Below are 12,453 nucleotides of genomic sequence, written 5' to 3'. Positions count from 1 at the left end.
CCCATCATGCCACCCATTTACATTCTCTCTCAGCGCACGAGAAAGATCGTTGCCAGACAGACAGTTGCGTTGCCGGGGATCAGCCCTGATGAGAATAAGGGGACGCCTGCTGTGAACTAAGTGTGAAAACAAGTGTTTTATTGTAATCAGGAGTACGGTGGACTGGTAATATGGTAAAACGGTGGACCCTGTAAAACAACACATTTCACTGCACCTATTCGGTGTGACAATATCAAAACCAAAAAATATATACCCCCCACTCCATGCCTGGTGGCTGTCGATGTGACTAGACGGCAGGTTGAAGTGGCATCCTTTTCAGTCTTAGGCCTGAGATGAAAAAGTAAAAAAATCTGGCGAAGAGATGAAACATCCTCCCTATGCTTTGAATTGGAGCATCATGCTGGGGGTTTAGCACAGACCCACAGCGTGACGCATGTCCCCTCACCAGGTGTTCTAAGTAGAGATGAGCCTCTGATTGAATTTTTACTCTACCACCTACATGCCTCTTTTGCTATACTGGATATATTTGCTTTTGCACAATAGCTTCTATCCTGTTCATTCAAGTTAACGTACAAAGGCAGAGTATCAGAGTATCAAGCTAAAACAACATCAGATTTGACTGAAGGGATGGCATTATGACCTTCCATGGCCTTAAATGGCTAGTTTACCCACATTTCTAAATGACACATTGGTTTACCTTGTAAGCAGTCTATGGACAAGGTATGACAGCAATCCATCCTTTTGTTTAGTTTCCCTGGCACTGTTTCCACATGCTAACGTTTGAGCATTTGTGGCACAAATCCCATTCAAGTCATGGGACCGATATTAGCATTTTTCGCGCATCATGTCCAAATCATCAAAGTATCTAAAAATGATTGTGAAGCTCAACTAAGCCACTTATAGATGTTTTGAACATGATGCGTGAAAAATGCTAATATCGGTCCCATTACTTGAATGGGATTTGTGCCACAAATACTAAAACGTTAACATGTGGAAACAGTGCCAGGGAAACTAAACCAAAGCATGGATTGTTGTCATACCTTGTCCATAGACTGCTTACAGGGCAAGGAAACCAATATATCATTTTGTAATTTGGGTGAACTATCCCTTTAAGGTCAACTTCTGAGTTGATGAACGCAGCATTACCGTACCCCTCAGTAAGACTTTCCTTAACACCCATATCTACTGAGTTCCTATAGATGTTTGATTGACCTCTTACCCCTGAGGAGCTTTGCAGGTTTGGTTTACAGAGAGAACAGTGTGGTAGAGGTATCAATCTTCAAGCTGAAATGAAATGAGTGAGTTGATAGAATAAAGACATGCATCGGGTCTATATGATCTAATTAGCACAAGTGCACTGTAGCCTATAGCTCAGTAGTCCATAGATGTAGGCCGAAGGGTCAAGTGCATAAAGGTCAGGGCAAATCAAGCCAAGAGGGATATAGTGGGATTCCACTCTAGTGGAGATAGGTCAGGCCAAGGTCAAAGTTCATTCAACAGAGCCTGGGCAGCTTCAGCTCAGCTCTGTCAGGTCCTGACCCTGTTCAACACGCTCAGAATCAGAACTGATGGTTCCCCACTGATGCTATGTCGGGGAAGATAAACAGAGAAGAGAAAATGCCTATGCACAAAATGTAAATATGGGTAGGCCTACTTGGGTGCAAAGATCAGAGGCAGTAGCATGAAACAGCAAAAATCTTCAACCAAGTACCAGCAGAAAAGTTGAGAACTTCAACCATGGAAGTTCCAGTGTAATTAAACGTAAGTTCAAAACCATATGATTTCAAATCGTCAAATTCAATTCAAGAAATTGTTCAAGTCAGGGAAAGTATTCACAGAGATGGTAGTAAATGTACAAGGATAATTTCCTCATGTAAAGAAATTATGAACAATGACAGATGTGTCACACCCAGTATCAAGACATGGAAGTACAGGGAAGGGAATTCAACCAATCAGGTGCCAGTTTAGAGACGCCTTGTCAAAGATGTTCACCATCATCAAAACAAGATTGTTTTAGCTAGGTAGCGCGTCAGATCAATTTACGACTGCACAGAAATGTAAACCATTTCGGTAAGATTTATATTATCTTGGTCGTGGTACTAAAAGTGAGTTGATTTATAGTTTATACTTACTGTACACGGTCTTTTGCTGTGTAGTATCTCGAAATCGCCATTTTAACTTGGTTGTGCGGCCGGTGTCAGGTAGGTAACGTTAGCTAGCTAGCTCAGCTGGAACTGAAGTTAGCTAACCGCTGGGTAGGTCACTATTTCAGACGGTGACCTAGCTAATACTACGAGTTTTCAACATAGCATGCTAACTGTCTAACAAGTTTAGTTACCGTACGTGATTCGTAGTTCATTGTAGCTAGCCTGTTTCAAATGACAAAGTAAGCTAGCTAGCCGGGAAGCTAGCTAACTAGGCTAGTTGGCTAAGCCATTCAGCTAATCAACACTACTGGCTAGCTACAATACTTTTCAAACTGGACAAAACGTTGGATTTGGTCGGGTTTAAGTCGGGATCAGCGGGTTCGCTGACCCCACAGAAGAAGATGAAAAAGAGGAAGGAGCTCAATGCATTGATCGGACTTGGGGACAGTAAAAGGAAGAAACCCAAGAAGGGGTCCGGCCACAGGCTCCTACGAACCGAACCCCCAGACTCAGAATCCGAATCAAGTTCAGATGATGAGGAATTCAGCAACCTTGGTACTGTCGCTGCTTTCGGAAAGTAAGTGATCAAACTAGTACTTAGCCTCAATAAACCTGTAGAATTATGTCTATCAATGATGCGTGAAGCTTGTGACTGTAAAATATTAATGCAAACTATGTGTTTCTCATTCATCATAGAATAAGTTACGTGCAGTGTTGCAATGTCTGCTATCCCTTGATCCTGTTCATCATACTGGCTGCCTGTGTTATGGCTTGTGCCGGACTGCTATGGATGCAGATTGCTCTGAAAGAAGACCTTGATTCCCTCAAAGAAAAGCTGCATACTTGTAAGCCATCAGAAACACAAACCAATCAACCTGTCATCTTATTTTATTTCACCTTTATTTAGGCATTATTAGCCAACTAGTCTAACTAGCTAGCTACCTGGCTAGCTAACTTTGTAATATGAAACAGGTTAGCTACCATGAACTACCAAGCATGTAGCATGCTAGTTGTCTAACAAGCTTAGCTATCTGTCACCTGTCAACCTTTAGGCACCGTCTTTAGGGTTAAAAAAAATTCAGCCACAGGAGTACACACTACTCTAGTTTACCTTGCAATAAAAGAGTAGGGTAACCTTAGCACAGCCATCGCTTATTGCAGAGTTTTACAATCAAACAACCCAGTAACTGCAGTTTTAGTACATTGTTATTAACTTTATGTACCTTCTCTCCACAGTGGAATCCAGCCAGAAAGTGTCATCACATGAATTACCAAAACTAAGTGAAGATCTGAAGACAAAACAGAGAAAGCTGGAGGATATTGAAAGTGGAGACAAGGGTCTGAACAAACTCTGGTCCAACCTTACCGAGATTAACAGAAAGGTAAAGTTGTTTTAGTAAAGGGAAGTGTCAATATCAGCAGAACTAATTAATGTACAGTACTGTCTGTTATCCCAGCCACCCCCGTTCTGCACAAACAAAAGTGTAATAATTCATGGCCATTCTTATGCAACCTCCCACACCATGGCAGGTTGAATCAAGGTTAAGAATTTTTCAAAGTGCCAACTTGAAAAAGTTGGCATCTCTAAGCTCAGAGTGAATGTGAAGTGAAATGTGTTTGCCAAGTGTAATTGAATGTTCTGCTTCATTCCATTAGATCAGTTTGCTGGACTCTGCAGTGAACCATCTAAAGGCCAACATCAAATCAGCCTCAGACTTAATCAACCTTCCAACTACAGTTGAAGAGCTCCAAAAGGTAAAACAGTTTTCAGATTCAGAAGTATTTGACATATTTGTTTGTAATTACTGCCAATTGTTCATTATTTGCCCACAACCACAAATGTATCTGGAAAGTGAGTCGAAAAATGTTTTAATTTGCAGAGTGTGGCTACAATCGGCAGCACGTTAACCAGTGTGCAGCATGATGTCAAGACAATGCAGACAGCCCTTGCGGACCAGAATAAAGAAATGGACGATCTAAAGATGACCATGGTAAAGAAAATAGAAATACTAGCTTCCTTTACAGCCCATTCTCTTCAGCTTGAACCTGCGCCTGCCTTAAGTTCATCTGAGTGCCAGTTAGTGGTGCCAGTGGCCAAATGCATGAGCTGCAGAATTATCTAGATGAGAGAATATACAACTTCTACATATGGAGTGATTTTAGTGCCAACAGAGATTGTATTTGAATTCCATAATTTTTAATTTGTAATGCACAACTTAAATCATTAAATTCATAAATTGTACTTTTATTTCATGATTTGAAACTGAATTGAATGAATATTGCATTCAGTTATAAAATTATATTAAAATTTACATTCAAATTCAATTTGTATAAATTCAGTTTAAATATGTTAGATATTGCAATCATTGTGTGCGTAACCAGTTTACAAACTATTATTTCATATATTAAACTTCTCAGTTGCATTCAGATTCAGTTTTCAAATGCAGTTCTCTATATTCAGATTCAAAACCAGAGACAACATCCTGGTACTTTGCCAGCCAGGAAAGGTAGAGGCGAACAGATAGAATCAAACTCTCTATGTGGTAAACAGATGCTTCTGGTGGTTTCTGAAGCCAATGTGGCATCATGAATGTATTTTCTACCTATGAATTTGGCTCTAGTGTTTTAACCGTTTTGGCTATAAGCTATTATGACCCCATTCCTAAAAGCTAAGACTCTGGAACATGGATGTGCCTTCTGTTCCCCTCTTTGATGATCACAGGCCGTGTAAAACATGTTCGAAGGGAGTGTCACATAAAAACGCAATTTGGCCTCTATAAGAATATAGTTGAATAGCCCTTCTAAGGATAGCCTTTCCACTCCCTATTTAATCTTGCTCTTGTGACTGACTGGGATCGAACCAGGTCTCCTGCATGTCACAAGACTGTGTTAGCCCACTTAGCTAAAGCCTATACTGGGGTCGTTCCATGAAATTAGAGCCTTTAGCGTCCCTTTGATATTTTAAGTAGAAATTGTTGCACCAATGTTGAATTTTAAAAGCCTGTTATATTCAATGAAGTGCCCTTTAATATACCTGTAGACCACATGGAGAATTCAATTAATCAAATTTTTTATATCAATAAATACTTACTAAAGTGCCAAAATTCATGTCCCTCCGTGCACCCTCTGTGACTTCTAAAGTGTCCTGCGCAGCCTGTGATCACCATAGAGGGGAACAGAAGGCAAGGCCATGTTCCAGAGAGTCTTAGCTTTCAGGAATAGGATCATAATTGTTGTTCAAATGCTAGAGCCAAATTCATAGGAAGAACATAAATTCAACGTGCCACATTGGCTTCAGAAACCGCAAGAGGTTTCTGTTTACCACAGAGAGAGTTTGAATCTATCTGTTCTTCTCTACCTTAACTGGCTGGCAAAGTACCAGGATGTTGTCTCTGGTTTTGAATCTGAATTTAGAGAACTGAATCTGAATGCATCTGAGAAGTTTAATATACAAAACTTTGATTAACTTTAAATGATAGTTTGTAAACTTGATACACAGACAATGAATGCAATATCTACCATATTGAAACTGAATATATACAGTAAATATTGTATTTGAATATTCAATTACATCGAAATTGAATATTAAAACTGAATCAGTTTCAAATCATGAAATACAAGTTCAAATTATGAATTCAATGATTCAGTTTGTGCATTACAAATTCAAAAATATTCCATCAAATTCAATATCCTAATACAAATTCTAAATTAAGGAATTCAAATACAATTTCAGTTGGCACTGAAATCGCTCCATATATAGACCAGTAGAAAGAAGTGACCGAGGTCATATCATTGAACTACCTAAATGTTTCTGTGTTTTTTTTTTAAAGGTGCCAGAACCAGCAACCCTGCCCACATAGATTATGTTGAACCTATTTAATGTTTTAGCAGATTTGAGGTGGAATAAACTGAAGCATGTTCAATGTGTCACAGGGATGTGTGTGTGTGTGTGTGTGAGAGAGAGAGAGAATCTGGGTAACTTTCTGTCAGATGAACTAAAGACTATATTTTATTCTCTGTGTGCTAAAGGATTCTGAGGCTAAAGAATCAAATGCCAAATCGACAGCTTCAGCTGAAAAGGAGACAAGCAACCGCTCATCAACATTAGCTCTAAACCAGGTACTGGTACACTACTCATTGTTAATCAATTCCATTCTCATACCCTTTCAAAACATTTAATTTATAAAGGATGGAATACTGAGTATTTGATACGGAATTTGTATATGGATTTATTTTCTCACACAAAGTACTTTGTTGGGTTGAAATAGATGGGATTTCCTTTCTGAAATCAGGAATTCATAAAATCAGGAATTCATAGTCAGTTGTTTCTTACATCTGTATGTAATCAAAATGGACTGGTGGTAGCCTCTCTCCCATTAGATTTTCTGTGGTGTGCCGATCTCTTCCTTGATCAATGATTCCTTTTTGACATATACACTGCTCAAAAAAAATAAAGGGAACACTTAAACAACACAATGTAACTCCAAGTCAATCACACTTCTTTGAAATCAAACTGTCCACTTAGGAAGCAACACTGATTGACAATAAATTTCACATGCTGTTGTGCAAATGGAATAGACAACAGGTGGAAATTATAGGCAATTAGCAAGACACCCCCAATAAAGGACTGGTTTTGCAGGTGGTGACCACTTCTCAGTTCCTATGCTTCCTGGCTGATGTTTTGGTCACTTTTGAATGCTGCCGGTGCTTTCACTCTAGTGGTAGCATGAGACGGAGTCTACAACCCACACAAGTGGCTCAGGTAGTGCAGCTCATCCAGGATGGCACATCAATGCGAGCTGTGGCAAGAAGGTTTGCTGTGTCTGTCAGCGTAGTGTCCAGAGCATGGAGGCGCTACCAGGAGACAGGCCAGTACATCAGGAGATGTGGAGGAGGCCGTAGGAGGGCAACAACCCAGCAGCAGGACTGCTACCTCCGTCTTTGTGCAAGGAGGAGCACTGCCAGAGCCCTGCAAAATGACCTCCAGCAGGCCACAAATGTGCATGTGTCTGCTCAAACGGTCAGAAACAGACTCCATGAGGGTGGTATGAGGGCCCGACGTCCACAGGTGGGGGTTGTGCTTACAGCCCAACACCGTGCAGGACGTTTGGCATTTGCCAGAGAACACCAAGATTGGCAAATTCGCCACTGGTGCCCTGTGCTCTTCACAGATGAAAGCAGGTTCACACTGAGCACATGTGACAGACGTGACAGAGTCTGGAGACGCCGTGGAGAACGTTCTGCTGCCTGCAACATCCTCCAGCATGACCGGTTTGGCGGTGGGTCAGTCATGGTGTGGGGTGGCATTTCTTTGGGGGGCCGCACAGCCCTCCATGTGCTCGCCAGAGGTAGCCTGACTGCCATTAGGTACCGAGATGAGATCCTCAGACCCCTTGTGAGACCATATGCTGGTGCGGTTGGCCCTGGGTTCCTCCTAATGCAAGACAATGCTAGACCTCATGTGGCTGGAGTGTGTCAGCAGTTCCTGCAAGAGGAAGGCATTGATGCTATGGTCTGGCCCGCCCGTTCCCCAGACCTGAATCCAATTGAGCACATCTGGGACATCATGTCTCACTCCATCCACCAACGCCACGTTGCACCACAGACTGTCCAGGAGTTGGCGGATGCTTTAGTCCAGGTCTGGGAGGAGATCCCTCAGGAGACCATCCGCCACCTCATCAGGAGCATGCCCAGGCGTTGTAGGGAGGTCATACAGGCACAAGGAGGCCACACACACTACTGAGCCTAATTTTGACTTGTTTTAAGGACATTACATCAAAGTTGGATCAGCCTGTAGTGTGGTTTTCCACTTTAATTTTGAGGGTGACTCCAAATCCAGACCTCCATGGGTTGATACATTTGATTTCCATTGATAATTTTTGTGTGATTTTGTTGTCAGCACATTCAACTATGTAAAGAAAAAAGTATTTAATAAGATTATTTCATTCATTCAGATCTAGGATGTGTTATTTTAGTGTTCCCTTTATTTTTTTGAGCAGTGTACATACATTTTCTGTATCCATTCTGTCCATCAATCAGATGAAGAAGGAAGACCTTTTATATATGTATGTCTTTGTGTTGTATTGTTACAGGATGTAACTGACCTGAGCGAGGTTGTGAGCGAGGTTAACAAGACCCAGACACTGTACCACTCCTGGACCAGTGACCAGATCCACAGTCTCCAGACCGCTGTGTCCAACCTCACTCAGAGGGTGTCTTTTATAGAGCAGAGCTCTGCCCAGACAACACCACTCAGCGTGAGTAATGGGATGGAAGTGGTTCGCGTTTCACGGTTCTGTCAAGGCACACAGAAGATAAGATACAGACCCTCGGTGGCTCTGTGCCTAGATAAGTACTGTTGTTATTGTGCTAGGGTCAATGTGCATTTTAAATTGTAGCATTCATGATTCCTAGTTAAACACACCAATAATTATGTTAAAATCACTTCATGGTAAATAACTAAAATAATATAAAACTAAAGTTACCTTTCAACCTATTCAAGGACCTTGTGGAGGTCGTTGAACCAGTGCCCGTCAGTGGAGATGCAACAGTACCAGTAAAGGACCCGGTCACAGAGAGTGACACCAATGCAGATGGAATTAAAGCAGCAACTTCAGAAGCTACACATGGTATAAATAAGATCAGACAGGAAAGCTTATTTGTCAATTACATTTTCATAAGAAATAAGTATAGTGAAGTAAAATGTTACCTGTGGATGACTTTGTCCTGTTCTTTCTCCTCCACAGGTTCAAAGCCAACGAAACGTCCACGGTTTTTGACGCCAAACCGCTCCAAGAGAGAGTCTGGAAGAGAAAACCTAAAGACTGTGTCATTTCCTGGAGTCAGCTCTTTGAAAGGTATTGGATAAACTTTTAGTTATGAAGTTTCCTATCTGTGATCATACATCGACATCTTAGTCATATACAGAGTATCCTGCGTACACAATAAAGGAGAAATGCAGATATGAATCTCTGATTGACAGTGTACTTGAGCAAGGAATGTGTGCATTTTATTTTGTGGCCAATGAACAATTACCTGAAACTTCTATTTCCAATAGATCTCAATGAGCTCTTTGAGCGCTCAGGGACCGACCCCGCCTCTCAGGGAATGTCTTACCAAGTCCTGAGGAAACTCTTTGACACAGAAACATCAGACCCCCGTAGCCTGGAACTCTATGACAAAGATGGGGACCAGAGGTTCTCACTGGGTGAACTGAAAGCTGCTGCAGGTCTGTGAGAAGAAGTGGCAGAGGCTGCAGAGCACAGTATTGAACAGGGAGAGGAGATCTCTGTTGTGTGTGTATGTGGAGTGCCTCACAGTAATGATGGCTGCACTTTTATTGAACAGAGTATTTAATAACATGCTGAATGTGGAACAGTGGCACTGGCATGCCCCCCTACAGACCTAAGCTACAGTAAGCTACCCAGATCCAAGGTTTGATGTTTCTTATTATTTGACAAAACAGTTTACAATTTTTTTACATTTATGACCAGTGAAGTTGATGAATAGTTGAATAGGGACATCATGACTTAACCAAAATATAACTTATCAGAATGTAGTACTTACCACACAAACTTTCCCATTTAGATAAGTTCAGTTCGTCTTTGCTTATTGCTTGTTTTGTTGAATGTCTTGAGTTATTTTCTGCATTTTAATTTTAATGTAACACCGAGACTAAACGTATCCTTAACCCAACCATAATTTGTATTTTGATTTTAGCAATTTTCAAGTCTGCAAGATTTGACGGGCTATAAACACGCTCTTTTAACTAGTTGAGAATGAATCACCTTGAAATATTAACTCCTGTACAGTGGGGGGGGGGGGGGGGGAGTATTTAGTCAGCCACCAATTGTGCAAGTTCTCCCACTTAAAAAGATGAGAGAGGCCTGTAATGTTCATCATAGGTACACGTCAACCATGACAGAAAAATTGAGAGAGAAAAAATTCCAGAAAATCACATTGTAGGATTTTTAATGAATTTATTTGCAAATTATGGTGGAAAATAAGTATTTGGTCACCTACAAACAAGCAAGATTTCTGGCTCTCACAGACCTGTAACTTCTTCTTTAAGAGGCTCCTCTGTCCTCCACTTGTTACCTGTATTAATGGCACCTGTTTGAACTTGTTATCAGTATAAAAGACACCTGTCCACAACCTCAAACAGTCACACTCCAAACTCCACTATGGGCAAGACCAAAGAGCTGTCAAAGGACACCAGAAACAAAATTGTAGACCTGCACCAGGCTGGGAAGACTGAATCTGCAATAGGTAAGCAGCTTGGTTTGAAGAAATCAACTGTGGGAGCAATTATTAGGAAATGGAAGACATACAAGACCACTGATAATCTCCCTCGATCTGGGGCTCCACGCAAGATCTCACCCGTGGGGTCAAAATGATCACAAGAACAGTGAGCAAAAATCCCAGAACCACACGGGGGGACCTAGTGAATGACCTGCAGAGAGCTGGGACCAAAGTAACAAAGCCTACCATCAGTAACACACTACGCCGCCAGGGACTCATCCTGCAGTGCCAGACGTGTCCCCCTGCTTAAGCCAGTACATGTCCAGGCCTGTCTGAAGTTTGCTAGAGTGCATTTGGATGATCCAGAAGAGGATTGGGAGGATGTCATATGGTCAGATGAAACCAAAATATAACTTTTTGGTAAAAACTCAACTCGTCGTATTTGGAGGACAAAGAATGCTGAGTTGCATCCAAAGAACACCATACCTACTGTGAAGCATGGGGGTGGAAACATCATGCTTTGGGGCTGTTTTTCTGCAAAGGGACCAGGACGACTGATCCGTGTAAAGGAAAGAATGAATGGGGCCATGTATCGTGAGATTTTGAGTGAAAACCTCCTTCCATCAGCAAGGGCATTGAAGATGAAACGTGGCTGGGTCTTTCAGCATGACAATGATCCCAAACACACCGCCCAGGCAACGAAGGAGTGGCTTCGTAAGAAGCATTTCAAGGTCCTGGAGTGGCTAGCCAGTCTCCAGATCTCAACCCCATAGAAAATCTTTGGAGGGAGTTGAAAGTCCGTGTTGCCCAGCGACAGCCCCAAAACATCACTGCTCTAGAGGAGATCTGCATGGAGGAATGGGCCAAAATACCAGCAACAGTGTGTGAAAACCTTGTGAAGACTTACAGAAAACGTTTGACCTGTGTCATTGCCAACAAAGGGTATATAACAAAGTATTGAGAAACTTTGGTTATTGACCAAATACTTATTTTCCACCATAATTTGCAAATAAATTCATTAAAAATCCTACATTTTCTGGATTTTTTTTTCTCATTTTGTCTGTCATAGTTGACGTGTACCTATGATGAAAATTACAGGCCTCTCTATTCTTTTTAAGTGGGAGAACTTGCACAATTGGTGGCTGACTAAGTACTTATTTTCCCCACTGTAGAAATAATACAATGTTAATGGATTTATACAAGTGGAGTGTTAGCTTCAATTTGCTGTATATTAGTGTTGTGTATAGTACAGATGAAGAGACCAAAGTATGCACCCCTGGCTGTGATAATGTAACAGGTAGTTATAGAAGCACTGGTCCCTCTTAACTTTGTCATTTTTTGTGGGCCTTTACATTTACATTTTAGTCATTTAGCAGACGCTCTTATCCAGTGCGACTTAGTTAGTGAGTGCATACATTTTTCATACATTATAAAATGCAAATTTACAAATCAGGACATGTCAACTCAACTGTTGTATTATGTAAATATGGTAGACTTTTTAATATGGCATCCTGTAAGATTGACTTGTTGGGAGTGTGGGGGTGGGGCTGCTTTATATAGCTAGAGGTCTGTAGAAAATCCTCAGCATCGTACATTGTAAGGGAAATTATTGTATTAAGTTGTGCTTTGCATGTTGCTCATAATGTAACATTAATGTCTAATTTATCGATTTAACATTAAGGACTGTTTGAGGGTAATTTTGTTTTGCAGGATAATCAGGTGGAATTCTGGAACAAAAAATGAGGGCAAACAGATTTTGAATTGTCATTTTGATTTCCGACAGGAATATTGTCCCTATAAAGCTGTTTGCGTTGGGGATACTGTGGGAATTTCATGAACGTGTTGTGTGAGCAATAATTAAATGAAAATGTGGACTACAAGGATTTGACAATCTGTTTAGTTTCCATACTTTCAAATGTTATATAGATAGTATTCTAGTCTAGGTTCTTTATAAAGGACTCTAGTTTTTGTTTTAGAGTATTGTGTATCATGTAGGCCTACCAGTATGCTCCAAGGTTCCGATAAGGAGGAAGAGACAGGCGTAAATGGTTTTTGTTTGTGTATT

The 12,453-nt window shown here is 41.1% G+C and overlaps 1 protein-coding gene across 1 annotated transcript; it reads left to right on the top strand.

The window, feature by feature from the left end:
- Positions 1 to 1,950: 1,950 nt before the first annotated feature.
- Positions 1,951 to 12,271, top strand: LOC311099167 (EF-hand calcium-binding domain-containing protein 14-like). Its single transcript, XM_084139844.1, has 11 exons — positions 1,951 to 2,724; positions 2,844 to 2,992; positions 3,384 to 3,529; positions 3,804 to 3,902; positions 4,028 to 4,138; positions 6,177 to 6,266; positions 8,240 to 8,404; positions 8,650 to 8,776; positions 8,894 to 9,004; positions 9,205 to 9,957; positions 11,561 to 12,271. Exons 1-10 carry the CDS (start codon positions 2,549 to 2,551, stop codon positions 9,381 to 9,383), a joined length of 1,353 nt encoding a protein of 450 aa, XP_083995970.1. The 5' UTR covers positions 1,951 to 2,548; the 3' UTR covers positions 9,384 to 9,957; positions 11,561 to 12,271.
- Positions 12,272 to 12,453: the final 182 nt, after the last annotated feature.

Source organism: Coregonus lavaretus, assembly GCF_964263955.1.
Source record: "Coregonus lavaretus genome assembly, chromosome: 23".
Classification (NCBI taxonomy): Eukaryota; Metazoa; Chordata; class Actinopteri; order Salmoniformes; family Salmonidae; genus Coregonus; species Coregonus lavaretus.
The sequence above is the reverse complement of the archived record's forward strand: the minus strand, read 5'-3'. Positions and strand labels throughout refer to the sequence as shown.

Bases quoted from the DNA above. Each gene is read 5' to 3' on its own strand.
- LOC311099167 (XM_084139844.1), top strand. From the start codon at position 2,549: ATGAAAAAGAGGAAGGAGCTCAATGCATTGATCGGACTTGGGGACAGT. The intron at 2,725-2,843 runs GTAAGTGATCAA...CATTCATCATAG, and splicing joins ACTGTCGCTGCTTTCGGAAA to AATAAGTTACGTGCAGTGTT. The intron at 3,903-4,027 runs GTAAAACAGTTT...TTTAATTTGCAG, and splicing joins CAGTTGAAGAGCTCCAAAAG to AGTGTGGCTACAATCGGCAG.